Below are 27,626 nucleotides of genomic sequence, written 5' to 3'. Positions count from 1 at the left end.
TTATCCGATTTACACAGGATCAAGTGTTTAGATAGTCACATTTTAGAAATTAAAAATTCGGGCCGGTTTAGACAGGATTTTGGTTTGTTCAGGGTCTGGTTTAGACAGGTTTTATCGTATATAAAATATAATCTAATATAGATAATGATGAGATGAATGATGAAGCCACTAAATATGCAGTAAACAGGTAGATGACCCTTTGCAGACCTGTCTTTAGATAAAAATGTTGACTCAGTTAAACTTACACCTGCCTTTAGGTAGGGCAGATCTGCCTTTATAAACTTGCTGCAAGCAGGTAGGAGATCACTGGCACAGAACTGCCTTTAAATAAAAAAAAATCCAAAATATTAAGTATCTCACCTATCATAAAACGTTTTGGTGCACTGTGATGCAACTATAAACCAAGTTTCACTGACCTTGGAATTATAGCTTATGAAAACGTTAAACATTAATGCAAAAGTTGATGTCGTGACCACTGCCGCCATAAAGGTAATAACTATATTTCACCTTTTAACTTAGGTGAAACAAAAGTGGATAAAACTTCATTAAACTGACCTTTCTCCTCCAATTCTTTCTTCTCCTGCTCTTTCAGGATGTTGTAGTCGAGTTTGAGGGTGACGAAGAAGATGAAGCGCCGGTTGTTGAATGACTTCAGAATGGCATTGGCAGTGGTGAGCACGTTCATGGAGAAGAGAGTCTCCAGTCCATCAAACACAACACCACGGTGACAGTCGTCAAGCTGGGAACGTAACACAGACAAAATATTACACACACTGTCCTCAGTTTGATGCTGTTGTTGAGGAAGGAAATAAATATTTGTTTATTGACACCTCAGCACCTTTTACATTACAGTTATTTGGCATATAATTATTTTCAGACTTGGCTAAAAAAACTGACAGAGGTACCCTACTGCATTTTCCCACAGACAGCACAGTACCTACCACAGTTTTTTATGTACAAGTTGTGGGGCACTAGATGGCACTCCTACACAAAACTTGCAGAACTCTAAGTTATGGTTTGTCTGCTTTCTCAGCCCAAATGATATTTTTTTGTGTATTACAATTCAACTGTTCTAACAAACTAACAACCAACTTAAACACTAATTGACTAACAACAGATACATCTGTATGGGACACAAATGGAGACTTGTCTTATAGGATGAGTGGATGTTAAGAGTTACGCAGAGTCCTGAACTCAATTAACATCATCACAGATGTTTGGCACTTGGACAGTGAAGGCCTTTAATCCTGCAACCACCATTTCTATTGACAGAATATGATGATGGATAAAGCAAAGTCATATCTGTATAGTAGCAGGATATGACTTTTGATGTCACTCATGTGACGTCACATGCATAGCTACATTACAAAACAGCTCATTTAACCTGTAGGACCTCATACAATGTGGCTGAAATAACAGAAATAATAGCTTTTTCACATAATTTTTATGGTCTGCAGGAAAAAGATAATCACTACATGTAGTTAACGATGTCAAATATCTACTTTATCCTGTTCAGGCCGAATGTGAAATTCCGATCGGCAGAGCCTCGTGGAATTTCCCATTCTTCCCTTCACAGGATAAAGCAGATATCCGACATCATTAACTAGTTATTATCTATATATATGGTTCACACTTACTTGCATTCTCTCAGCTAGGATTTCCACAAGGAGCTCTTCAGGCAGCAAGCAACTCATCAGTCCATCCTCCCCGGTCACACTGGCACTGATGCTGAGTCGGCGAGCCACAGGGGCAGCTAGCGGTGGAGGGCTGCTCGGGACCTGTGTGTGAAAAATACCAAATTGAAGTTGTCAGCCATTGCAACTCACTGGGACAAAGTATTAAACTGGCTTTAATTATTATATCTGAATGTCTGACTGGTTAACAACACTCCAGCACAAACAACAAATCAGGATTTAAAACACATGCCAAGGAGTCTACAAGTTTTGGATGTCTTTAATTATAACACAAGTGGACATTAAATGTGCCTTGTTAATGAAAACAATTATTCGTATGACATAATTATTCAAATATTGAAATAACATGAAAATTATCAGCAAAAGCTGTCTGCCTAAATGTTTAGCTGGAAATTTTAAAAAAATAATTATTATTATGTACAATCTGTTTTCATATTTTCTTCCATTTATGGATGAGTACCTGAGCATATCAAGCAAGATGGGGTTTTTAAGTATTAACAACAATTAACTATTTCCAGATGACAAAAGTACAGCAAGAACACGTCTAAAATATGTACCAAATTGTAACTCTGCATTATCTCTATACAGAAGAAAGGGAAAGAAAGGAATATTTTTGTCACGGCCAGGCTACATTAATTTGCTACATTATAAGGCAGAATATCAGTCGTGTCACACAGTGTTTATAGTGAAACCGTATTTACTGAACAATGTTGTTGTCACTTAAATTTTAAAGTGGCGATACAACAGTCACAACCAGCGGCAGATCCAGGCATTTGTAAAGTGGAGGTCACAAACCTGTAAACATGGCAAGTCTGAGTTTGTCGGAGGGAGCAGCGGTCTAGGGGGATTATGGGGAATGCTCACAGAAAATCTGATATAAAAATACTCAGAGACCTGTTTTCGGTGCAGTTTAATGTGACAAATTCTGCATGATGAATTTTCAAGAAAGATTTTTAAAATATTAAAAAGGGCACTTCAAGCAAGTGGCAGGGTCACGGAAGCCATGTGACACCCCCCTCCCCCCAACATGGTTCTGCTGATGACAACTTTGTGTTAGTACCTGACTTCCTGTCCCGCCCTCGATGGACGATGTGTTTACGACCGTCTTTGCTCCAAGAATGCTTCCACCATGATGTTTGTCTTTTGTCTTCGAGTCTGTGATGGTGCTTGTCTTGCGGTTAGTAGCCTGTGCTCCAGTACCTGCTGTGACAAACACACACCAGTGTTATACAAGAATACCACGGAATTAAATGTCCTGCCTACCATAGACTAATTTGGTAAATAAAAAATAATCTGTGATGTATCATTCAGGATTAATCTAGTTTAAAAAAATATACATAAATAAAGTATCATTGATCTAGGATTTATGGCTTGTGAAAAATGGAGCTAAATGCAAAAATTTAACATTGTATCTAAACGCCAAAGTTGATATTGTCACCATGGCCACTGGAAAAGTAATACCTATATCTTGCATTCTGACTTCATTGGGGCGGGACGTAGCCCAGTGGTACAATGCTCGCACGATGCACAGTTGGTGTGGGATTGACCCCGTCGGTGGACCCATTGGGCTATTTCTCATTCCAGCCAGTGCACCACAATTGGTATATCAAAGGCAGTGGTATGTACTACCCTGTTTCTTGGATGATGCATATAAAAGATCCCTTGCTGCTAATCGAAAAGACTAGCCCATGAAGTGGCGACAGCAGGTTTCCTCTCTCAATATCTGTGTGGTCCTTAACCATATTTCTGACGCCATATAACCGTAAAATACAATGTGTTGTGTGCATCGTTCAATAAAACATTTCTTTTATTTCTTTCATTGAGGCAAGACAATTATTTATTTTTCATTGTATGCAAATTTATCAATGAATAACAGTCATAAATTGTATAAAATTGCATAATGTACTGAAATAATATAACAATAGTGGTGAACTAGCAATGAAAAAAGAGAGAAGGGAATTGTAATTGAGTGTCATGAATGGATACATTTGACATTATGGCAGACCTAGCATTTAGGTTGTTGAAAGGGTCAGACCTGGTAGGTTTAGGAGGGGAAGATTGAAACAAAGAAAACCAGAGTTTCAGGTTAACATAGGAAATTGTATTTAATTCACAGAAAATAATTATATACCTGTGACACAATGGAAAAATCTAGCCTTTGTGTTGTTGGATAGGTCAGACATAGTGAGTTTAGGGTAGCAAAGAAAATGAGAAGTCAGGTTAACATAGAAACTTGTAGTTAACTCAGATAATAGACACTCTTGACATAATGAAAATATCTGGACTCTTAGTTTGTTTAAAAGGGGTGGAAGGGTCAGACCTAGTAGCTTTATAAAAGGGGAACCACAGAAGGTGAAAGGGTCAGGTTAACATAAGAAAACAAAAATACACAACATTTAATAACAAAGAAAAAAGGTGTAAAATGGCCGACTTACCAACTCCCTGAGTGTGCGCTGTCACCGCCTCCACGCTGAGTCCTCCAGCGAGTTTCTTCTCTCCTTCCTCCCCGTCTAATCCCTTCAGCTCTTCAGCTCTCCTCGCGGCCTCAGAACAAAGTTCACGTGCTTTCTTACCAGCAGGAGTGTTTCCGTTGGATATCGACTCCATGACAACCCCATCAACAGTTAGAATAGCTGCTTTGAATGTTTTGGCAAGTTTTACAGCTGTGCTAGTCTTACCTGTAATTTAAAATAATAAATGTTTTTTTTTTTAATATGCACAAAAGGAGGGTTGATCACAGTATTATGATGCAAAAAGGATGTATATAAATTGTACAGGATATCATTACTCATAAATGTTTTTTGTTTTTTTTGTCAATAGTCAATAATTTACATCATTTAGCAATCTTGAAGAAAATTCTTCCAACACTCTAAAATTGGACATGAGTTAATTTGCTTTAACAGGGTATGACAGTAAAAACAACACCCTGAAACAAAACTCTAATAATTACAAGAACAAGAAAAATCCTCAAAAAGTTACATCCCTAAGTTCAAAACTGTACCCTAGGGTGATTGGATGAAATAGCAGTAAAACCTGATTAAGAAAAATGCATTAAAAGAAAAACCTTTCAACAATATTGGGTTCTATCAGTCTTTGAAAATCTGAGCTGGAATTACTTTCAGCTAAATATACACTTACAATATGAATAATCATCTCATGACAACAAACACAGACTTACCCGACATGGGGGCACCATGTACAATGACAGCAATTCCACGTCTGTTGCGAGCTGCTTTTCCCTCTGGAGTGAGGTCTATTCCAAGATGGCGGGCAATGGCTGCAGACACAGGTGTAATCTCTAGCTCACCAACCCCAGTACTGCTGGCCCGTTCCTTTTTGTCTGCAAGTTAGTAGACAATGATCAGTAGTTGAAACATTTATTGTATTGTATGCAATAGCAGGGCCAGTGCTTCAAATGCTCTCAGAGTCTAGGCTCAAATGCTCTTAAGAGACTAGGCTCAAAACTCTGATGATGTCCAATTTGTATGGTGTTAAAGTCTCAGACTCTATTAGAATCTTCAGTTGAGACTCTTAAGAGTTCTACAAGCATGGGGCCAGGTCATCTTACTTGTATGACTAATATTAAACTACAGTTCCGAGATTTTTTAATAAAGTCTCCCTGGTGTAGGAAGTAGGGGAGCACTTTTCTTGATCCAGTAGCAGCAGTGATGGTTTATATGTATTTATATTTATATTTTTAGTTTTATATTTATATTGTTATATATATATATATATATCAGAGATGGGGCGATTACTTGACAAAAGTAATCGATTATGATTACGATTACTTTAGAATGTCACGATTACGATTACAATTATGATTACAAGATAATTGAAAGTAATGAATTACGATTGCAAATACATTGTCTAGCAATCATGATTACAATCATGATTACATTTCCACAAATCTACACAAATAGTGAAATGATGTTACCACCATGAAGTTATGCACTTTATTTCACAACCATACTGATTTCATTCATTGAAAGACATAATGGATAATTTGGGATTATTTATTAAATTATTTCAAACATTTATAAATGTATGTATACTACAGGGAGGGAATCAGTTTCCAAAACCATATTTATTATTCTTAAATTTGGATTAATGACGAAAAGGTACCCATAACCATAGGTATAATTATTGTATCAATGCATAACATATATATTTTGTTATATTATTGAAATAAGCCATAATTAGTAATTAGAATGTATACCATTTAATACCATCCACAAATTAAAATAAATTATTATTTTTTAAAAACCTATAAATGAAGAAATAAAAAACGAAAGAAAAGAACAAACAAGTAAATAAATAATTAAATTGATATCTGCATACATGTACATGTGCACAAGTTGCTCATTGCATTTAATTGTTGACATTCTAAAAATGACTAATATTAATGAATCGATTTGCAGTTATGGTTTTATTAAATTACACATTTATACCTACATACATCAATTAAACAGTGTTGCTAGTTTGCTTTGTGCCATATTATAAGGATCCATTTGTATTGGTGAAAATTACAAGTATCTAGGTCTGGATGTGTTTATTTTCATATCATTAGAAGCACTGCGTTTCGTAGAACATCTATTAAAATCAGCTTTCAGGAATTTTTATCAGATATATTAATAGTTTAAGCTATTTTAAAGAAAAATAAACCAAGGTTTATCGTGATAGACTACTTTCAATTGGGTGTTTGCTTAATTAGTTACATTATTTGTGGTTGTGTCTGTGACAGGGTGAGGATGACTACCCATGGAATCAAGCTTGATACGACTGGCTGGCTGCCCGTCTACAATCGTAACCACTAACAAAAGAAAAGAAAGTTTGCCACTGTACCATTGGTGAACTTTCACACCTGTGACAAAACGAGATATTGTCAAGCATTTCTTAGTTGAATTCAGACCCGTGATAACGCTGTGTATGCATTCAGAGGAACACAAGTGTTTTATTATAAAAACAAATATATATATATTATTCATTTTTTGAAGGCAATGAATTAGGACACAAAACTGGGGAATGGTTCAGCGCCCTTTTATATATTGCTAGCTAGAACACTGTATTCATTCAAGTGGTTTTATAGTAAACGTAAACACGATAGATACCATTATGTGAATGTATGTCTTCATCCCCTGGGTAACATTCATTTAATAATCCAGACGTTATGATCCCCTGTTTCTCAAGGCAAATAATAGTTCTACTATGAGAGTAGTAGACAATGGGAAATCAGTTCTACTGACTGACCAGTACTGCTTCTAACTATAGGCACTGTTACTGGAGTTGATGCTAAACACATCTACGTTTAGTAAATAATTATAAGTAATCATGAAAATAATCGCTGATTAAGATTACATTAGCAATGTAATCGATTACGATTGCGATTACATGACATTCTCAAACAATGTAATCAATTACGATTACTGATTACGATTACCCCATCTCTGATAGATATATATATATATATATGTGTGTGTGTGTGTGTGTGTGCCTCCACACTTTCTGGCACCTTCTTACACCACCGAGTCTTCAAACTCTCTAGTTTTAGAATTTTGAAGTCCACACTCCAGAGGGTGCTTATAAATACAGTTTTACACTCAGACATTAACTACATAAAAGTTCGTAATGCCTCGAGTCTAGACCATCAAGTTTTATAAGCTTAATGCCAAGTCTTAACTATGACTTTCCCATACAAATAGCATGTACTTAAAGTTTGAAAACTTCACAAAGTCCGAGTTAGGACTTTAACATTTTATAAATTACATGTCATTAATGGTTAACTGAATACTCAAGACTTTATGTTATACTTTATATATACCTATTCAATCTTACTGTAGTGATAAAGACATTTTCAAACAGTGTGATAAATTTATTTTGTATCGCACATATATGTGATATGGACCGGAACTTTTAAATGGGGAATTCCCTTTTTATTTTTACTGCAGTTAGTGCCTTTTAGTTACATGATGTCATATATTATTTACAAATTATGTCACATCATATTTGAAACATTACACAAGGCTGCCACAGAGTATGATTCTTAATGTTTAGTAAATCCATGAAAGAAGTATTAATAATAGATTTAAGAAAGAGTTGTTAGGCCTCAGGGAAGAATAGTCTAGAACTAACTGAGTTACCTTCTATAAATAAAGATTTTATTATTATTATTATTATAACTGATTTCATTCCCAAGCTGACCTTCAAGCGATGAAGTTGATTAGCGAGAATGTGGTGATCGCTCTCCCCCCCAACCTGGGGGCTGTGCTGCGTGTACTTGGCCCGCTGGTCAAGTACCGCATCGAGCACAATGGGGATAATGCCACTGTAACCTTGTGTTACGGAGCCAACAAGACACCTGCAGTGAAGGGGAGAATCCGGAGGCGGCGACCTAAGACTTCACAGGGGGGACCTAACTTGGCGGCTCAACCGCCAGGGGCAGTCCCTCCTGTTCCAAAGAGGAAAACGAGACCAACAGGGGCGATACAGAGTGACCCAAACCCGGTGGCTAAACCACCGGGGGCGGGTCATTCTGCCTGGCCGCCCCCAGAGACTCGACAGAAGCACTTGCCAGGAGCGGAACAGGGGGGACCAAAGCTGTCAGCTCCACTGACAGTGGCGATCCCTCCTGTGGACCCATCAGCTGAGATGGATACTGGGCACGTGGTAATCACGGACCCCCCAGCTAACCCACCAGCGCCTCCAAAAGTTGTTGTCCAAGGAGCGGGGCAACGAGAGCTCAAGAGAAGGAAGGTGTCAACGGCCACCGAAACGGAAACACCCAACCGCTCTGATTGGGCTATCACTTGCGACCAACTCCATCCCAAGTATCGGGCGTCGATCTTTGGAGACTACTCCAGCCCCCGCCAATTGACCGGACCTTGGTCGGAAAACCACTGGCGAAGAATAACAGACAGAAGAGGGAAGTACCAAATACAGTTATTAACAGAAGGAAACATCGACCATCTTTATATGACTGCACAGCAGGACGGACTGTTCAGGCAGGGAATTCTGAGCCCAGATATGCCAACACTACCATCCATCACATCATGAAGATCGTGCTGCGAGGCATTTATCTGGACGTCATTGATAAGAACCTCGAGCTCCTCAACGCAGATCTCCCGTCCTTCAAGCCTGAACAGATCATCACCTCGCCATGAATCCCACTACGCCAACCTTAACTAGGACAGGTAACAACCTCCTTTTTGGGTTAGTTGGACTTTAAACATTTTCGATCGAGTTCAAAATTCTTATGTTTATTTTTTTTTATAAATAGTCCGACTCATTTTACTTTGGCGCCCGATCAATTGCTCAAAATCACCTTAAAACCTTTTCGGCCGAGCAGTCTTAACCAATTTTTGGCTTAACTTAGAGTCCAGACATGTTTTGGATGCAGATATTCTCAGTAGACTTAGGATTTTGACAGGTTTTACCAAGGAATCGAAATTCAGCCAATCACAGCACGGCTATCACTTGGTGTCTGCTAGTCGGTCCGCGCTCTCGCTGGACTTCACTAAATGGCTTCATTCCAAATTCCGTCCACTTCAAACTCAATCCCCCCCCTCCTGCTCCGGAGTTGGTCACTGGCGAAGTCAGAGGCTAAATCCGTAGTGGGCGTGCCTGAACCTTCGTGGATAGGGGCACGTTAATACAGTTGCCCATAGCCCATAACTGATTTGATTTTGTAAATATCTGAAAATAAACTGACCATCTAATGATAATTTATCATCATCAAAGGAAGTATCTTTAACCAGTAGTTCTCTGGGTGTGTCGACTTGTGATGGAGCTGTCGTCATGACAACAGGGGTAGCATCTGTCTTTAATTCTGATTCAGCATCTCGATTTGTTTCATCATCACCTTCTCCTGAACAAAAACAACCCAAGCAGTTTCATTACAAACATTACAATAGTTAGACAAAAAGGATACTTCTGAAATAAAAATGACTTTTGTTTGGGGGGCGCAACAGCATCCCTTGCCTCCCCACTAGGTAAAGTCATGGACATTCATCAGACAATTTTCTTTATTTTCAGTGTTATATAAGTATGACACAGGGACCTAATTTTAATATGACTCATTGGCTGAACTATCACTCTGCTTTATTCATAATGGAAGATACTCTCATCACAGTATTGTGCCAAAAGTAGGTCACTTTGAAGGCACATGGTATACCAGCTTCCCAGAGTACACAACCACACCAAGTTCCATGATCTTGAGTCATATATGTTGGAAGATATTCAACACACAAGAAAAAATGATAGTGATGAAGATGAGATGGCGATGTAAATAAATGGATGGAAACAGAAATAGAGATGGAGATGAAAATACAGATGAAGATAAGAATAATGATGAAAATAGAAATAGAAACAGAAATAGGGATCATGATGGGCATGGAGACAGAAATAGGGATGGAGATGGGGATGAAAATGATACAGGAATGGAGACTGAAAAAGGGGTATAGATGGAAATGGGGATGAAGAAGAAAATGCAGATGAAGATGGAAATGGGGATGAAGATGGGATGAAAATGGAAATGTATGGGGATAGAGACAATAATAGGGATGGGGATGGAGATGGAGACAGAAATAGGGATAGAGATGGAAACAGGAATGGAGATGAGGAAGGAAATAGAAATATGGATGGAGATGGAAGTAGAAATGGAAATGGAAAAATGCTTGGAAATTGGGATGGGGATGGAAATATGATTTGAGATGAAAACAGGAATAGAAATAGGGATGTGCAAATAGGGATGTGATTTGATGGAATAGAATGAATGAATGAATAAACAGACAATGCTAAATGGTATCATATATATGACATACAAAGTTTGTTTTGTTTAACGACACCACTAGAGCACAATGATTTATTAATCATCGGCTATTGGATGTCTAACATATGGTAATTTTGACACAGTCATAGAGAGGAAACCTGCTACATTTTTTCATTAGTAGCAAGGGATCTTTTATATGCACCATCCCACAGACAGGATAGCACATATAATGGCCTCTGATATACCAGTCGTGGAGCACTGGCTGAAACCACTGGGTTACGTCCTTCCCATATGACATACAAGTGCATAAAAGCAATAATACGGTTATTGTAGCTGACTTGACGATCCACTACCTTCCTTGTCAGCTCCCTCTTGCTCGTTTCTTGTCGACATGGCTGCCTCCTCCGCCTCACGCTCTCGAGCCTCCTCTTCCTCCAGCTTCTTCATTTGTTCTGAAATACACACATCCATAAATACACACATCCATAAACACACACATCCATAAATACACACATCCATAAACATACACATCCATAAATACACATTTCCATAAATACACACCTCCATAAATACACACATCCATAAACATACACATCCATAAATACACACTTCCATAAATACGCACATCCATAAATACACACTTCCATAAATATACTGAGAAAAAAGGTATTGTAGACCAAATATCAGTCACTATTAGCACTGTAATGTCCATATTAAGTTCAAGGATGTATTGTGAGATTGAATGTCAGTAATATGGTTAACTTCCTGACATTGTATATGAGGGTTTTGGTTTAAGTCACTCTTTGCTGTTCATGATGGTGTGATCCCATATTTCTTTCCATCAGTATTGATTCCTACTCTTAACAAAATAAAACCTGTACCAAAAAGTTGTGACACATGTCATGACAACCAGCAACTGAATTTGGGGAAAATATTTCATTGTATTCACTGAAAGATTAATTCAAGATATTGTACACAAACAAATGTATGTTTAAAGAACACTTTTTCTGTTTTATTTTTGAGAAAGAAAAAACCTCAAATGATAGAAATAGCCAAGTTAAATTTAGCAAAAATGTTTTATAATAAATTCACCAAAAAACCTAAAGAATTGTTTTAGTATATTTAGTGGGCTCTTATGTGTCTGCATTGTACAGGACTCGACCTTAGCGGTAGCCCGGGGTCTTTTAGTATATTCAGTGGGCTCTTATGTGTCTGCGTTGTACAGGACTCGACCTTAGCGGTAGCCCGGGCTCTTTTAGTATATTCAGTGGGCTCTTATGTGTCTGCGTTGTACAGGACTCGACCTTAGCAGTAGCCCGGGGTCTTTTAGTATATTCAGTGGGCTCTTATGTGTCTGCGTTGTACAGGACTCGACCTTAGCAGTAGCCCGGGGTGTTTTAGTATATTCAGTGGGCTCTTATGTGTCTGCGTTGTACAGGACTCGACCTTAGCAGTAGCCCGGGGTGTTTTAGTATATTCAGTGGGCTCTTATGTGTCTGCATTGTACAGGACTCGACCTTAGCAGTAGCCCGGGGTGTTTTAGTATATTTAGTGGATTCTTATGTGTCTGCATTGTACAGGACTCGACCTTAGCAGTAGCCCTAACCTTTCAACCGACTGTTCAAAATTGCGCTAAATTCCCTCAATCAAAATTGTGCACCCTTTTCTGTTTGGCATTTAACTGCTCCATTCAAATTCCATAGCACCACCCCCACCCCCACCCTCCTCCCCCCCACCTTTCCTGTCATGGACGGAGGAGCCGGCCAAGGCCGGCTCTTGCGCCCACGACAGGCGTGCACTACAACAGCTTGTTCTGAATGTGCACGTAAAACCCTATGACATGACATGATATAGCAGTAGCCCGGGGTGTTTTAGTATATTTAGTGGGCTCTTATGTGTCTGCATTGTACAGGACTCGACCTTAGCAGTAGCCCGGGGTGTTTTGGCTACCGATTTCTGACTCGAACTACGAGTTGTCTAATCCTGGTTGTTTGTCGGGCTACTAAATTTCTTGGCATGTCCAGTCACTCCACAAAACACTTTATTGTTCATTAAGGGCTATAATGTAGTTATATATTTTCACAGTATATTGTTCATGATTTAAAACAAGCAGACCCTAAAACAACATATTTAAATAAAAATAAATTATTTAGCTTTTTTCTCTCTTTTTAAAAAATGTATTAAAGTTATTGTGGTATCAGTTTTTACTGAGGGCTACTAGATTTTATAACCTGGTAGCCCAGTGTGCTACCACTGACAAAACTTAAGGTCAAGGTCTGATTGGAAAAAAAGAGAGTTTTTTGTTTAACGACACCACTTGAGCACATTGTCTCATTAATCATCGGCTATTGGATGTCAAACATTTGGTAATTTTGACATATAGTCATCAGAGGAAACCCGCTACATTTTTTCTAATGCAACAAGGGATCTTTTATATGCACTTTCCCACAGACAGGTTAGCACATACCACCGCCTTTGGTATACCAGTCGTGATGCACTGGCTGGAACGAGAAATAACCCAACTAACCCAAATAACCCAAACCGACCGCGCATCAAGCGAGCGCTTTACCACTGGGCTACATCCTGCCCCTAAGGCCTCATTGTATCTGGTTAACAGAAACTGGATTTGACAAAACATTTTCAAACAGAATTGTCAAACAGCTTACAACATATTCTGTTCAATTTAAACTGTGACAATCTTAGACAATTAAGTGTCTACTGTTTCACAATTTGTACCTTCATAATAGTCCAACAGTTCTGTGGGAAGTTTGTCTCCTGGAGGGCGGGGAGGGAGGAGTATCGTGTTGTATTCATCATAACCCTTCATCAGCCGCAGTACCTGTAATACAAAACAATATATCAGCACCCTGGCACATCGGAATAAGAACAGAGTGTGATAATCCTATTCTGATATACCCGACACTGTCTAATGAGTAAATAGTACATGCAAAAATCAGATAACTGACACTTGATAAAGATTGTCAGAAAAATACACACACCTCACTTCTGTACCACTCTCTCATACACAGCACAACAAATGGCATAATCCTTGATATACCATGCTTGCTGCTCTCTTATGGTGGTGAAATCTTTACTTTTTTCTTCCACTAAATATAAAACACCCTTCTCTTCCTCTTATAGCATGTGCTCCCATTTCACACATTGTTCCTACGGGCCTGTTATGAAGCTTTCTCAACCACCCCATGTTGATTATATGTTCTGTTATTCTCACCTTTTCTTCTTCTAGATAATTTGTGTCAAACTCGAGGTTGTAGACTTCGATGGGAAAGCTGCATGGGTTCTTCACCACAATATCCTGTTCATCACCACTGCTATGTGGAAGAATTGGTCCAAACTCAACAAGACTCTGCTCAAACTCAAGACGGGGCTCGAGGCCTTGACCTCGACACAGTAACAAAATCCGCTGACTGCTCTGAGCAATCCGAACTGAAATCCGGTGCTCATAAAATTTCTGAAAATCAAACAGCCAGGTTATGATTACATAGAATCTGGCAACGACTACATAAAATATATTTAATAACGCAAACTTTTACCTTTGCTTCACAAGTATCACAATGTATGAACAATGAAAATAATACATAAGCATGTAAATTGTTATGAATGAATACTGATGTTTTTATTACAGAGATTTTCCTTATGAATTTTGCAAATACACTTATGGAAAAGAAATTATATGAAGTGCACAAAAATGCACTTTGTAAACATATATTACAAATTAACAATAAGCTATAGGCATAAATTGTATCCAATTATATAAATATTTTGTTATCAGAATTCAGTCTGATATGGTTTATTTTTTATTAACAAATCTGAAAACCCCCACCAAAAATGTAAGCTTCCAGAATTCCAAATACTGAAAATTTCCAGAATGTTCAGAACATTCCTATAGTTTGTCACCCTATCTGTATACTTAAAAAACAGAAAGTGTTGTAATTTGTACCTCCTCAGTTGGCATGAACTTGACCTGGACATTGGTCCTTTGTCCAGGCATCAGCATTCCTGTCGGTGGCATCATTTCAAAGTGCAGTGGCTTCTTTTTCTCCTGACGTAACTTTCGACGCAGGTGCATTGGAACATGTCGGTCAGCCTGATGTTGAAATAAAGATAAATAAGTGATCGCTTTTTAAGTGGAGCTATCACATAATATACATGTAAGGGGTATGCCCAGACCCAGACATCGCTGTTTAAGTGGAGCTATCACATAATATACACGTATGCCCAGACCCAGACATCGCTGTTTAAGTGGAGCTATCACATAATATACCCAGACTCAGACATCGCTGTTTAATTGGAGCTATCACATAATATACATGTATGCCCAGACCCAGACATCGCTGTTTAAGTGGAGCTATCACATAATATACACGTATGCCCAGACCCAGACATCGCTGTTTAAGTGGAGCTATCACATAATATACCCAGACTCAGACATCGCTGTTTAATTGGAGCTATCACATAATATGCCCAGACCCAGACATCGCTGTTTAATTGGAGCTATCACATAATATGCATGTATGTCCAGACCCAGACATCGCTGTTTAAGTGGAGCTATCACATAATATCCATTATGTCCAGACCCAGACATCGCTGTTTAAGTGGAGCTATCACATAATATGCATGTATGCCCAGACCCAGACATCGCTGTTTAAGTGGAGCTATCACATAATATACCCAGACTCAGACATCGCTGTTTAATTGGAGCTATCACATAATATACATGTATGCCCAGACCCAGACATCGCTGTTTAAGTGGAGCTATCACATAATATACACGTATGCCCAGACCCAGACATCGCTGTTTAAGTGGAGCTATCACATAATATACCCAGACTCAGACATCGCTGTTTAATTGGAGCTATCACATAATATGCCCAGACCCAGACATCGCTGTTTAATTGGAGCTATCACATAATATGCATGTATGTCCAGACCCAGACATCGCTGTTTAAGTGGAGCTATCACATAATATACATGTATGTCCAGACCCAGACATCGCTGTTTAAGTGGAGCTATCACATAATATGCATGTATGCCCAGACCCAGACATCGCTGTTTAAGTGGAGCTATCACATAATATACCCAGACTCAGACATCGCTGTTTAATTGGAGCTATCACATAATATACATGTATGCCCAGACCCAGACATCGCTGTTTAATTGGAGCTATCACATAATATACATGTATGTCCAGACCCAGACATCGCTGTTTAAGTGGAGCTATCACATAATATACATGTATGCCCAGACCCAGACATCGCTGTTTAAGTGGAGCTATCACATAATATACATGTATGTCCAGACCCAGACATCGCTGTTTAAGTGGAGCTATCACATAATATACATGTATGCCCAGACCCAGACATCGCTGTTTAAGTGGAGCTATCACATAATATACCCAGACTCAGACATCGCTGTTTAATTGGAGCTATCACATAATATACATGTATGTCCAGACCCAGACATCGCTGTTTAAGTGGAGCTATCACATAATATACATGTATGCCCAGACCCAGACATCGCTGTTTAAGTGGAGCTATCACATAATATACATGTATGCCCAGACCCAGACATCGCTGTTTAAGTGGAGCTATCACATAATATACCCAGACTCAGACATCGCTGTTTAATTGGAGCTATCACATAATATACATGTATGCCCAGACCCAGACATCGCTGTTTAAGTGGAGCTATCACATAATATACCCAGACTCAGACATCGCTGTTTAAGTGGAGCTATCACATAATATGCCCAGACCCAGACATCGCTGTTTAAGTGGAGCTATCACATAATATGCATGTATGCCCAGACCCAGGCATCGCTGTTTAATTGGAGCTATCACATAATATGCATGTATGCCCAGACCCAGACATCGCTGTTTAAGTGGAGCTATCACATAATATACATGTATGTCCAGACTCGGACCTCATCGTTTAAGAGGAGCTATCATTCTCACTCCCCATCACTCCCCTGAAACTAGTTCAAGGAGAGTCATTTGTAGCTCCCCTTAGCATGTGAATATATATGGTATCAATATGGTAATATATTTTTAAAGTCAAGATCTGCAGGCCATGTGTTTATATTACATGCCTAGTGACTCAATGGAAGATTTTAGCCAGTCCATGGAATGGGGGGGGGGGGGGGGTGATGGCATGGAGTGCCATAAGTTAGAGGTCAGGATATGTATGTAAAGAAAGAAATATCTTTGAAACAATATAAAAAATCATATTATACTATTGCTAAGAAAAGAGATAATTGATAAACAATAAAGTGATATGAAATTAATAGTCAGTATTTATGATAGAGACTTACAAAGATTATTGATATTCTTAAAACAAATATTAAATTAGTTGTAAAAGATTTTTCCATGAATATCAATAATTATTATCCCATTTGACCTTTTTTTTTTACATTTTTCAATTTTATTTGATCTTGTATTCACATAGTACACAAATACAATGTGGTTATAATTACAACATATATGTGAGAGGGAAAAAAATGTATACATACACAAATATCATGGGATACACTTATGACTGTAAAGCCTGATCAAAAATTGGTTATAAAAAAGATATGAAATTAATATTCAGTATTTATGATAGAGACTTACAACAGTATTGTTATTCTTAAAAGAAATATTAAATTAATTGTAAAAGATTTTCCAACGAATATCAATCATTATTATCTCATTATCATAAGTCAAACATCACATAATTTTTCATTATAACTTCTTACTGAAAAAGATCACAAACACAGTAACCAGTCATTTGACTGAATAACAATAAACTGTTACCAAACAATAATTTAACCTTGCTTTTTTAAAAACTAAACTCAGAAAGCTGATGACTCACATTTTTGCGGTCCTTGTCGAGCGGCAGTGAGTTCCACTCACAAGGCACATGTTGGTGGTTGTGTAGCTGCACAGTGACCACCTTGCACTCCCCGCAGCGCACCTCGTTAAACATCAACACGTCGTCGGAGATCTCCATGTCGGGCATCGTGACGTTGGCCTTCAGGTTGATGCAGACGGCCGGCCCATTCACAATCTAACAATACAGTGAGGTAAATTACTTTCTTACACACCAGTTTGTGGGAACATCATTCGTTATTTTTTATAACACATACTTGTTAACACATATACGTGCGTTAACATTTTAAAGACATACAACTAGCTGCTCCTAGGTGATGACCAGGTCACCTATGCCATACCATCCAATGAAAAAAACGAATGGTTGAATCGATCACTCCATGGCGTACAAGATGACCTGAAATTGACTTGTCTGTGATGCACAGGTTAACTATAAGCACAAGGGCCATAAATATGTTTGCATTAAAAAAAGCATTTTAATCTATTTTAAAACTGTGTTTTCAGGATATTTGTTAGATACCATTTATCTTACAACTCATTGTTTAAAAATATATCCAACTCGTTTTCTTTCGTTAGACAAGTTTTAAAACAACTCGTAGTATTCTCTATATAGAATATTTACATATGTTCCATTTCTTATCTTGTTTATGTCCCAAGTGAAATAATTTTCAATTGTCACGAGCTGTAGCATGTGACAATGAAAATTATTTGATGAGGCACATAAACATGATATGAAATCAAGTTTAACATCCAATTTATCACTGGACTCATTTGATTAATGTTCTGGTAAGGTTGTAGAGTACCAATTGTATGGCATCATATGACGTTCAGGTTTTTCGTTCCATTTCAATATAAATAAAGTTATTTTTATCTATATGAGTAATAAAGTGACACCAATGGGTGGGTGGGGTGGTTAATGTATTATCTTCAGAATTGGAGGGGAGCAATGTCCCCCTGGCCAACACCCCACTAATCCATTACAGAAAAAATCTGTTTTGTTTAATCATACCACTAGAGCACATTGATTAGTTCATCATCAGCTACTGGATGTCAAAACATTTGATAATTCTGACACAAAGTTTTGAGAGGAAACCCGCTACATTTTGCTATTAGCACATACAGGACAGCACATACCACAGCCTTTGACATACCAATTATATGAGTTATAACACTTTCCATACCTTAATATGTACAAAGTATGTCTCTTTTGCTCATGGAGTTATAATACTTTACACACCTTAATAATGATAATAATAATATGTCATTTGTATAACTGTCTCTATTGCTCCCAGAGGTCTAACACTTTCCATACCTTAATGATAATAATATGTACAACCATCTATTGCTCCATACACTTTTCATACCTTAATGATAATAATATGTACAACCGTCTATTGCTCCATACACTTTCGATACCTTAATGATAATAATTTGTACAACCATCTATTGATCCATACACTTTCCATACCTTAATGATAATATGTACAACCGTCTATCGCTCCATACACTTTCCATACCTTAATGATAATAATATGTACAACCATCTATTGCTCCATACACTTTCCATACCTTAATGATAATATGTACAACCATCTATTGATCCATACACTTTCCATACCTTAATGATAATATGTACAACCGTCTATCGCTCCATACACTTTCCATACCTTAATGATAATAATTTGTACAACCGTCTATCACTCCATACACTTTCCATACCTTAATGATAATAATATGTACAACCGTCTATTGTTCCATACACTTTCCATACCGTAATGATAATATGTACAACCATCTATTGCTCCATACACTTTCCATACCTTAATGATAATATGTACAACCATCTATTGATCCATACACTTTCCATACCTTAATGATAATATGTACAACCGTCTATCGCTCCATACACTTTCCATACCTTAATGATAATAATTTGTACAACCGTCTATTGTTCCATACACTTTCCATACCTTAATGATAATAATTGTACAACCGTCTATCACTCCATACACTTTCCATACCTTAATGATAATAATTTGTACAACCATCTATTGTTCCATACACTTTCCATTTAATGATAATAGTATTTACAACCATCTATTGCTCCATACACATTCCATACCTTAATATGAACAACAGTCTCTACTGCTCCCAGTGGAAGATTTGCTCCCCGAGGGTCAAAACTGACCACAAAGTCAACAGTCTCATGATCGGGAGCCCCTGGTAAATCCCTCACTCTGTCCAGCTCCACGTGAAACCCATAGTTACGAATGTTTTCATGTTCAACTTGGAATGACACAGGAAACGGGCCGGTGTTTGTGGCGTGGACCACATGTGTCCTCACAGTACCCAGAACAACGTAACCAAAGTCAAGAACATATTCTGGTAATCGAGGTCTGAAAGACACAAAACTGGAAGAATTATTTAAATACCATAATTGGTCAAAATATATTTATTATTCAAGTTATTCAAAAATGGTTTAATTGTTCAGTTTCTTAGTAAATATGCTTTAGCTAGTTGTGACTGCAGAAAATAAGGAAAAGTTAGGAATATTTATATAAAGACATCTCAACATGAACTGTCAAATTCCATGCAAGTCAGTGCATTAGGGAATATAAAATGTCATGTGAATCAGTGCAGTAGGTTAACATCATGGACTATCAAATGCCATGTTAATTGGTGCAGTAGATTAACATCATGGACTATCAAATGTCATGTGAATCAGTGCAGTAGGTTAACATCATGGACTATCAAATGCCATGTGAATCAGTGCAGTAGGTCAACATCATGGACTATCAAATGTCATGTTAATTGGTGCAGTAGGTCAACATCATGGACTATCAAATGTCATGTTAATTGGTGCAGTAGGTCAACATCATGGACTATCAAATGTCATGTTAATTGGTGCAGTAGGTCAACATCATGGACTATCAAATGTCATGTTAATTGGTGCAGTAGGTCAACATCATGGACTATCAAATGTCATGTTAATTGGTGCAGTAGGTCAACATCATGGACTATCAAATGTCATGTTAATTGGTGCAGTAGGTCAACATCATGGACTATCAAATGTCATGTTAATTGGTGCAGTAGCTTTGAATTTCATCGATATACACTTTGTGTTTTATTTAATGACAAAAGGAAAGTTCATGATTTCATTCCTACTTGAGCTTGTGTTTCTTTTTGCTCCGCTTAGAGTCAATGGAGGTTTGTGTCTGCCGACTCTCGTTACTGTTGGGCATGTTATCAGCCTCTAGGCGTGCTGTTTCATGCTGCACCTCCAGGGCAAAGTCTCGCACGGCCAACCGCTCAATTTCCATCTGCAGCTCAAGGTCGGATGGAATTGCTTCAGGCTGAAAAAGCATGCATATTACCCTATTTAACACTGTACATTACTTTTGGTTAAGAGCAACTTTCATGGACCTTAAAATATAATAACATGACAGTTATAAATCAATAAATTACCACAAAATGAAAAACAATTTTTTTTCTGTAATGTTGTGATGTCTGTGTTATATATACAAAAGTATACATTCAGGCTTTTAGTGATGTCATCTAATCAAAATCCAGTAATTAGTTTTTAAAAGCAAAAGTTTTTAAACATATCTGTAAAAACATTTATTATCCACATAGTTCAAGATATTCAGGAAAATATAACCAGTATGACACATGTGTCATAACGATTTCACACACACAACGAATGACGTAATTTTGGGAAGTGACATCATAATATAAATGGGCTTCCCCAGTCTTAGCTCTGTCTTACCAAAATGACGTCATTTTGGAAAATGATGTCGTTTTGTCTTCTTCTTCTTGTTACATTTGAAATGTTTTGACATGGTCCTAGCTTGTTATTCATAAAAATAATATTATGGATAATAAAGAAATTATTACACTTGTGTGTGAACTGTAGTGATTTTACAAAACTTGTGTCAGGATTCATGTATTACCCTCCCTCACTCTCACTTAGGCAATACAAGAATCCAGACACTCGTTTCATATCAGTACGGCACACAAGCTTGTATAATAATCTCTATGTATCTTGTGATCATACGACACTGGCAAATGTGACTGGAAATGTAATTATATTCATATAGATTATAAGTAAGCAGATTTACCTGCATCATGTGATCATGTGTTGTATGACATTCATGGCTGGACAGCTTGTTGACATTCCTCGTCAGGGACTCCCTGGCTTCCTTCAACAGACTGTTGTAATGTCCGCCATCGTCGACGAGGCGGGGTAGGTCGAGGGACAGTCTCGGGAACATCCCCTCCCCGTACAGGTTGATGGTGTCTGGCTCAAAGTGGGCCACTTGAATGAGGAAATTCTTGTGGAACTTTTCTGGAACTGCTGCCAGGAACTTGACGGTCAGGACTTGTTCACTCAGCGGTTCAATGTAGCCCTTTAATTAGGTAATCAAAACCATTTCAGTTCCATGTAGCCCTTTAATTAGGTAATCAAAAACATTTCAGTTCCCTGTAACCCTTTAATTAGGTAATCGAAAACATTTCAGTTCCCTGTAACCCTTTAATTAGGTAATCAAAAACATTTCAGTTCCCTGTAACCCTTTAATTAGGTAATCGAAAACATTTCAGTTCCCTGTAACCCTTTAATTAGGTAATCGAAAACATTTTGGTTCAGTGTAGCCCTTTAATAGGGCCTCCATGAGTCCAAAATATTGGACTCGAGTACTTGATGGTCAAACTCGACCCGGACCCGAGTACCCGACACTTACACTAGATGATGATGAGATTAAGGAATGTAGTAAAATAGCATTATGCATCTTAATTCCAGGGCTGAACATGGATTTAGAAACCGGTTGATATGTTCAGTGATGTGATGGATGGACGGCCAGTTTAAAAGGAGAAACTAACGCATTATCATATAATTACTGTGTAACTTATATCGTTGATTATCTACTGCTGAAATTATTGTCCTACATTGTCCATTGTATTATAGTTTATAATTGTATTCCACCGTGTATGGGTATGAGTCCTGTGAATGGACTTGAGACTTGCTAGACTCGACCTGAGCCCGAGTACTCGAGTACTCGTGGAGACCCTACCCTTTAATTAGGTAATCAAAAACATTCCGTTCCATGTAGCCCTTTAATTAGGTAATCAAAAACAATTTTGGTTCAATGTAGCACTTTAATTAGGTAATCAAAAACAATTTTGGTTCAATGTAGCACTTTAATTAGGTAATCAAAAACAATTTTGGTTCAATGTAGCACTTTAATTAGGTCATCAAAAACATTTTGGTTCAATGTAGCCCTTTAATTAGGTAATCAAAAACATTCCGTTCCATGTAGCCCTTTAATTAGGTAATCAAAAACAATTTTGGTTCAATGTAGCCCTTTAATTAGGTAATCAAAAACATTCCGTTCCATGTAGCCCTTTAATTAGGTGATCAAAAACAATTTTGGTTCAATGTAGCACTTTAATTAGGTAATCAAAAACATTCCGTTCCATGTAGCCCTTTAATTAGGTAATCAAAAACAATTTTGGTTCAATGTAGCACTTTAATTAGGTAATCAAAAACAATTTTGGTTCAATGTAGCCCTTTAATTAGGTAATCAAAAACATTCCGTTCCATGTAGCCCTTTAATTAGGTAATCGAAAACATTTTGGTTCAATGTAGCCCTTTAATTAAATGTAGCTCTTTAATTAGGTAATCAAAAACCTTTTTTTTCGTCCTATAACCACCTCTGTGCATTTCCATAAGAATCGAAAAAGTTTGTTTGTTTAATGACACCACTAGAGCAAACTGATTTATTAACCATTGGCTACTAGAGTCAAACATTCGGTAGTTCAGAGACACAGTCTTCAGAGGAAACTAGCAACATTTTCCATTAGCTATTGGAATATTCGGACCAGTTCATTGTTAAAGAGGGGGATGTATACAAAAGTTGAGAGGTGAGGATAAATATTCTAGAAAAGAAGTAACACCTGAAGTTATTTTCCTTTGTCTACCTTAAACACTGCTATAATTTATTTCTAAACATTAAATCTGTTATTTGAGGTGCACCGACAGGACTTACCGAGTGTGGCACCATCACAGGGATTCCCGGAGGAGGATGTTTGGCAAGTGATGGATCCATGTTGATGGAGCTGAATGAAAATCCAACCTTTCCTGTATTTATCAGTGTGATCTCGGATGAGGCTACCTGATCATACATCTGAAAACAAAAACATACACCTCTTAACAACCTCAAACCAAATTTCAATGATCTTAGTTTGTAAAAAATGGTGCTAAACATGAAGGTAAGACAAAAAGTCAGTGCAGCATCCTTCATAATTCCCCCTTCCCTAGGTAACTCATAGCCTTCCCATATAAATATTGATTACAAATATTCAGATCTATTAAAAGTTTGGTATTTTATACATTCAAACCCTTTGTCTCACACACTTTGAAGCTACAATGTCCTAATCTACAGATAAATGTTACTGTATCTCCAGCAAGCAGGTAAAAGAACCTCGGTAAGTCTGTTATTACTACCATGCCCTCGCCCACATCATTCACATTTGTCAGTTCAAAATTCTCTCCAATGGACCTGCTACTTAATATGTAACTTGACTGTATGTCACTGTCTCTGTAATTATCCAAGTCAGCTTGATTATTGCTTCAACAATGACACCACTAGAGCACATTGATTAATTAATCATCAGCTATTGGATGTCGAACATTTAGTAATTCGATTCATAATCAGAGGAAACCTGCTACATTTTCCCATTAACAGCAATGGATCTTTTATATGCACTTTCCCACAGACAGGAAAGCACATACCACAGCCTTTGACCAGTTGTGGCGTACTGGTTGGAATGAGAAAAAACCCAATCAGTTGAATGGATCCACCGAGGTGATTCGATCCCGCGATGCAAGCACCTCAGATGAGCACCCAACCGACTGAGGTAAATCCCGCCCACAACAGAGAAAGAGAATTGAGAAGACAAGACTCACCTGCTGTCCAAAGTCAATGTTTCTCGTATCAAACGTGTACTCTACAAGCGAGGCTTCGCCTTTCAGTACGAGCTCGTACGTCGGTCCCCCTTCCACCTCACAAATGGCCTTTACCTGACCCCAGATGTCAGCATGACCATAAAAGGTCAAGGTGATCTGTTGTGTGTCACCAGGTTGTAAAGTTCCATATAGAGGCAAGATATCAAACACCTGAGAAGAGAAAAAATACTTTTGAAAAAACAAAACTCACAAAAAACATGAAAATAAACAATGATTTTATATCTGTATGAGACTTTTAGTATCACACAGCAATATTCCACTAGTGAAATATTGACTTAATTACCTCTGATTGGCTACTCCATAATGATGACCTGGTCACCACAGCTATACCCATCTAATGAAATAAGCATGGCCAAAATTTACTGCTCATTGAGCATGCAAGTGAAATTGAAATTGATTGTTCTGCAACATATAAGTTAACTGCAAGCACAAATGTTAGAAAAGAAACCACACTGGTTTTTAAAGATATATCAGAAATAGAATAATACACTCATATTCATTAGATACCATTTATCTTACAATTAATTTCATAAAAATGTATCCAACTTACTTTCACTTCTTAAGATATGTTTATTACCCCAGTGGTCACTCATAACGCTTGTGACAACTGAAAATTATTTCACTCAGGATATAAATTTGATTATAACTGGTAACTTGTTTATTATCCTCTATTTATGAAACAATTCATAAGATAAATTGTATTTAACAGACAGTAATTATCATTATTAATATCAACGATAGAGAATGCATTTGGTGGTACCTCTTCAATGCCAATGGCTGAGACCATTTTGAGGTATCTTCAATGAGCACTGACAAGGCTAGGTTCAACTCATTATTAACACAGACAATAGAGAATACATTTGGTGGTACCTCTTCAATGCCAATGGCCAAGACCATTTTGAGGTATCTTCAATGAGCACTGACAAGGCTATGTTCAACTCATTATTAACACAGACAATAGAGAATACATTTGGTGGTACCTCTTCAATGCCAATGGCCGAGACCATTTTGAGGTATCTTCAATGAGCACTGACAAGGCTATGTTCAACTCATTATTAACACAGACAATAGAGAATACATTTGGTGGTACCTCTTCAATGCCAATGGCCGAGACCATTTTGAGGTATCTTCAATGAGCACTGACAAGGCTAGGTTCAACTCATTATTAACACAGACAATAGAGAATACATTTGGTGGTACCTCTTCAATGCCAATGGCCGAGACCATTTTGAGGTATCTTCAATGAGCACTGACAAGGCTAGGTTCAACTCATTATTAACACAGACAATAGAGAATACATTTGGTGGTACCTCTTCAATGCCAATGGCCGAGACCATTTTGAGGTATCTTCAATGAGCACTGACAAGGCTAGGTTCAACTCATTATTAACACAGACAATAGAGAATACATTTGGTGGTACCTCTTCAATGCCAATGGCTGTGACCATTTTGAGGTATCTTCAATGAGCACTGACAAGGCTATGTTCAACTCATTATTAACACAGACAATAGAGAATACATTTGGTGGTACCTCTTCAATGCCAATGGCTGAGACCATTTTGAGGTATCTTCAATGAGCACTGACAAGGCTAGGTTCAACTCATTATTAACACAGACAATAGAGAATACATTTGGTGGTACCTCTTCAATGCCAATGGGTGAGACCATCTCGAGGTCTCGCTCAAGGAGCGCTGACAAGGCTCGGTTCGACTTGAGTGCGTCGTCCTCCGCCCGGTACGACAGACGACTCAATGCGAGTCGCGCGATCTCATCCTCTCGGTCCTCCTTCATGTCATCCTTCGACTTCTCCTGCTCAATGTCAAGCTGACCCTGGAAGCAGCAATGGTTTAGTATTATAGTTTTGTCTTAACACAGTTACTACAGTGAAACCTGGCCCTCAAAACCAGAGAGCCAATTCCACAAAAATAATCGTAAATTTATGGCTGCGACTAGCAATTATACCAAGCCATTTGTTTATATGACAAAACAAGCTTTATTCAGTATTAAAGCCACTGGCCCAAAATATATAAGTAATAAGCAAATAACTTGTCCCATGCATTTACATGTGCTTAGCATCTATTTCACACAGAAAATTACATCATTATGGAAGATGGAGCACTTTAATGACAATGAGGAACTGAAATATGTGTACTTGAAACTATATATTTGTTACACTGTTAATATAGTTAGCCAAACAAAGTTGAGCAATTTGGTAAATGTGCTTAAATAAAAGAAACTCATGACTTATAAAATGAAATCAGACACTGGATTTAACTGAGGCATCATTTGTCAGTGAGATTTTCAATACAAAATAAAATGTGTAACTGTCACGTCGTTAAATGGTGCTTGGGAGCCCAGGTATGAAAATGTGAAAATTGTCAGTAAGGTGTCAGTAAGTATAGTAATAAGAACTATGGCTTAGTCATAGATTTATGTTTATTTGCAAAAATAGGCCTACAATGTCTTGTGAAATTAGGCTCAGACCCATAGTAAAACGAAATTCCTTCAAAACCAGATGTTTTTCACAGTCCTTTTTCAAATATCAGTATAGGACTTCTTTACAATGGACACCACTTAAAAGTGTCCTGCTTAAAGGAGTTTCACCATATATCTTTAAAGGGACATACTCTGGTTTTTAAACACTACGGCATATTTTTTACTATTAGAGCCATTTTTGACAACTGAAATCATACTTTATTTAGATTTTATTGTTTAGATTATCCATTTCCGTACATTGAAGTGTTTTTGGTCACCCTAGTGTTTTTAATATTACAAAATGCACTTCTCATATTTTAAAAAGGCACATCCATCTGAGAAGTTATGGAGTCAAGTTTTAGTCTATTTTTAAAATGTATTTCACCATTTCAAAGTCACAGACTCATGTTTCACTCAGTTGTAACTTTATACAAATATGTCACAGGTTTGTAGATTAACTAAACTTAGTGTTAATTTTCATGGTTTGAAACTAGGGTCTATCCCTTTAATAGTTTTGTGCCACATAAATCTTACACTTATTTTATTTTGAATATAATTTTATCGTGACACAATTATGATATTTTTTATTTCACATCAAGCGGACTCTTTAACCAAATATTTATGTTTGTCTTAAAGCTGCAATCTCCTCTCTCAATCCTAAAATACTGTTTACTAATTTAAAAAAAAAAACACCCCCAAATACAACTACAGTCACTGCTAGAACAAATTAAATTTTTGTCCCAAAAAAGAAATGTTCCAATTCTTTAGTAACGTGGGTGTTGT

General features: G+C 37.5%; 1 protein-coding gene across 1 annotated transcript in view; it reads right to left on the bottom strand.

The window, feature by feature from the left end:
* Positions 1 to 27,626, bottom strand: part of LOC121388299 (hydrocephalus-inducing protein homolog) — a 93,936-nt gene that overhangs the window by 45,066 nt on the left and 21,244 nt on the right. The window contains exons 20-36 of the mRNA XM_041519587.1: positions 26,010 to 26,198; positions 24,310 to 24,519; positions 23,390 to 23,527; positions 21,464 to 21,751; positions 20,511 to 20,698; positions 19,468 to 19,741; positions 17,329 to 17,523; positions 14,420 to 14,566; positions 13,691 to 13,930; positions 13,195 to 13,297; positions 10,812 to 10,910; positions 9,400 to 9,555; positions 4,873 to 5,034; positions 4,130 to 4,372; positions 2,755 to 2,894; positions 1,638 to 1,778; positions 556 to 739 (exon numbers count right to left, since the gene is read on the bottom strand). Of these exons, the coding sequence (XP_041375521.1) occupies positions 556 to 739; positions 1,638 to 1,778; positions 2,755 to 2,894; positions 4,130 to 4,372; positions 4,873 to 5,034; positions 9,400 to 9,555; positions 10,812 to 10,910; positions 13,195 to 13,297; positions 13,691 to 13,930; positions 14,420 to 14,566; positions 17,329 to 17,523; positions 19,468 to 19,741; positions 20,511 to 20,698; positions 21,464 to 21,751; positions 23,390 to 23,527; positions 24,310 to 24,519; positions 26,010 to 26,198 (3,097 nt within the window). The remainder of the gene's footprint in view (positions 1 to 555; positions 740 to 1,637; positions 1,779 to 2,754; positions 2,895 to 4,129; positions 4,373 to 4,872; positions 5,035 to 9,399; positions 9,556 to 10,811; positions 10,911 to 13,194; positions 13,298 to 13,690; positions 13,931 to 14,419; positions 14,567 to 17,328; positions 17,524 to 19,467; positions 19,742 to 20,510; positions 20,699 to 21,463; positions 21,752 to 23,389; positions 23,528 to 24,309; positions 24,520 to 26,009; positions 26,199 to 27,626) is intronic.

This window comes from Gigantopelta aegis, chromosome 14 (genome assembly GCF_016097555.1).
Source record: "Gigantopelta aegis isolate Gae_Host chromosome 14, Gae_host_genome, whole genome shotgun sequence".
Classification (NCBI taxonomy): Eukaryota; Metazoa; Mollusca; class Gastropoda; order Neomphalida; family Peltospiridae; genus Gigantopelta; species Gigantopelta aegis.
This window is presented reverse-complemented; position numbering and strand designations above follow the sequence as displayed.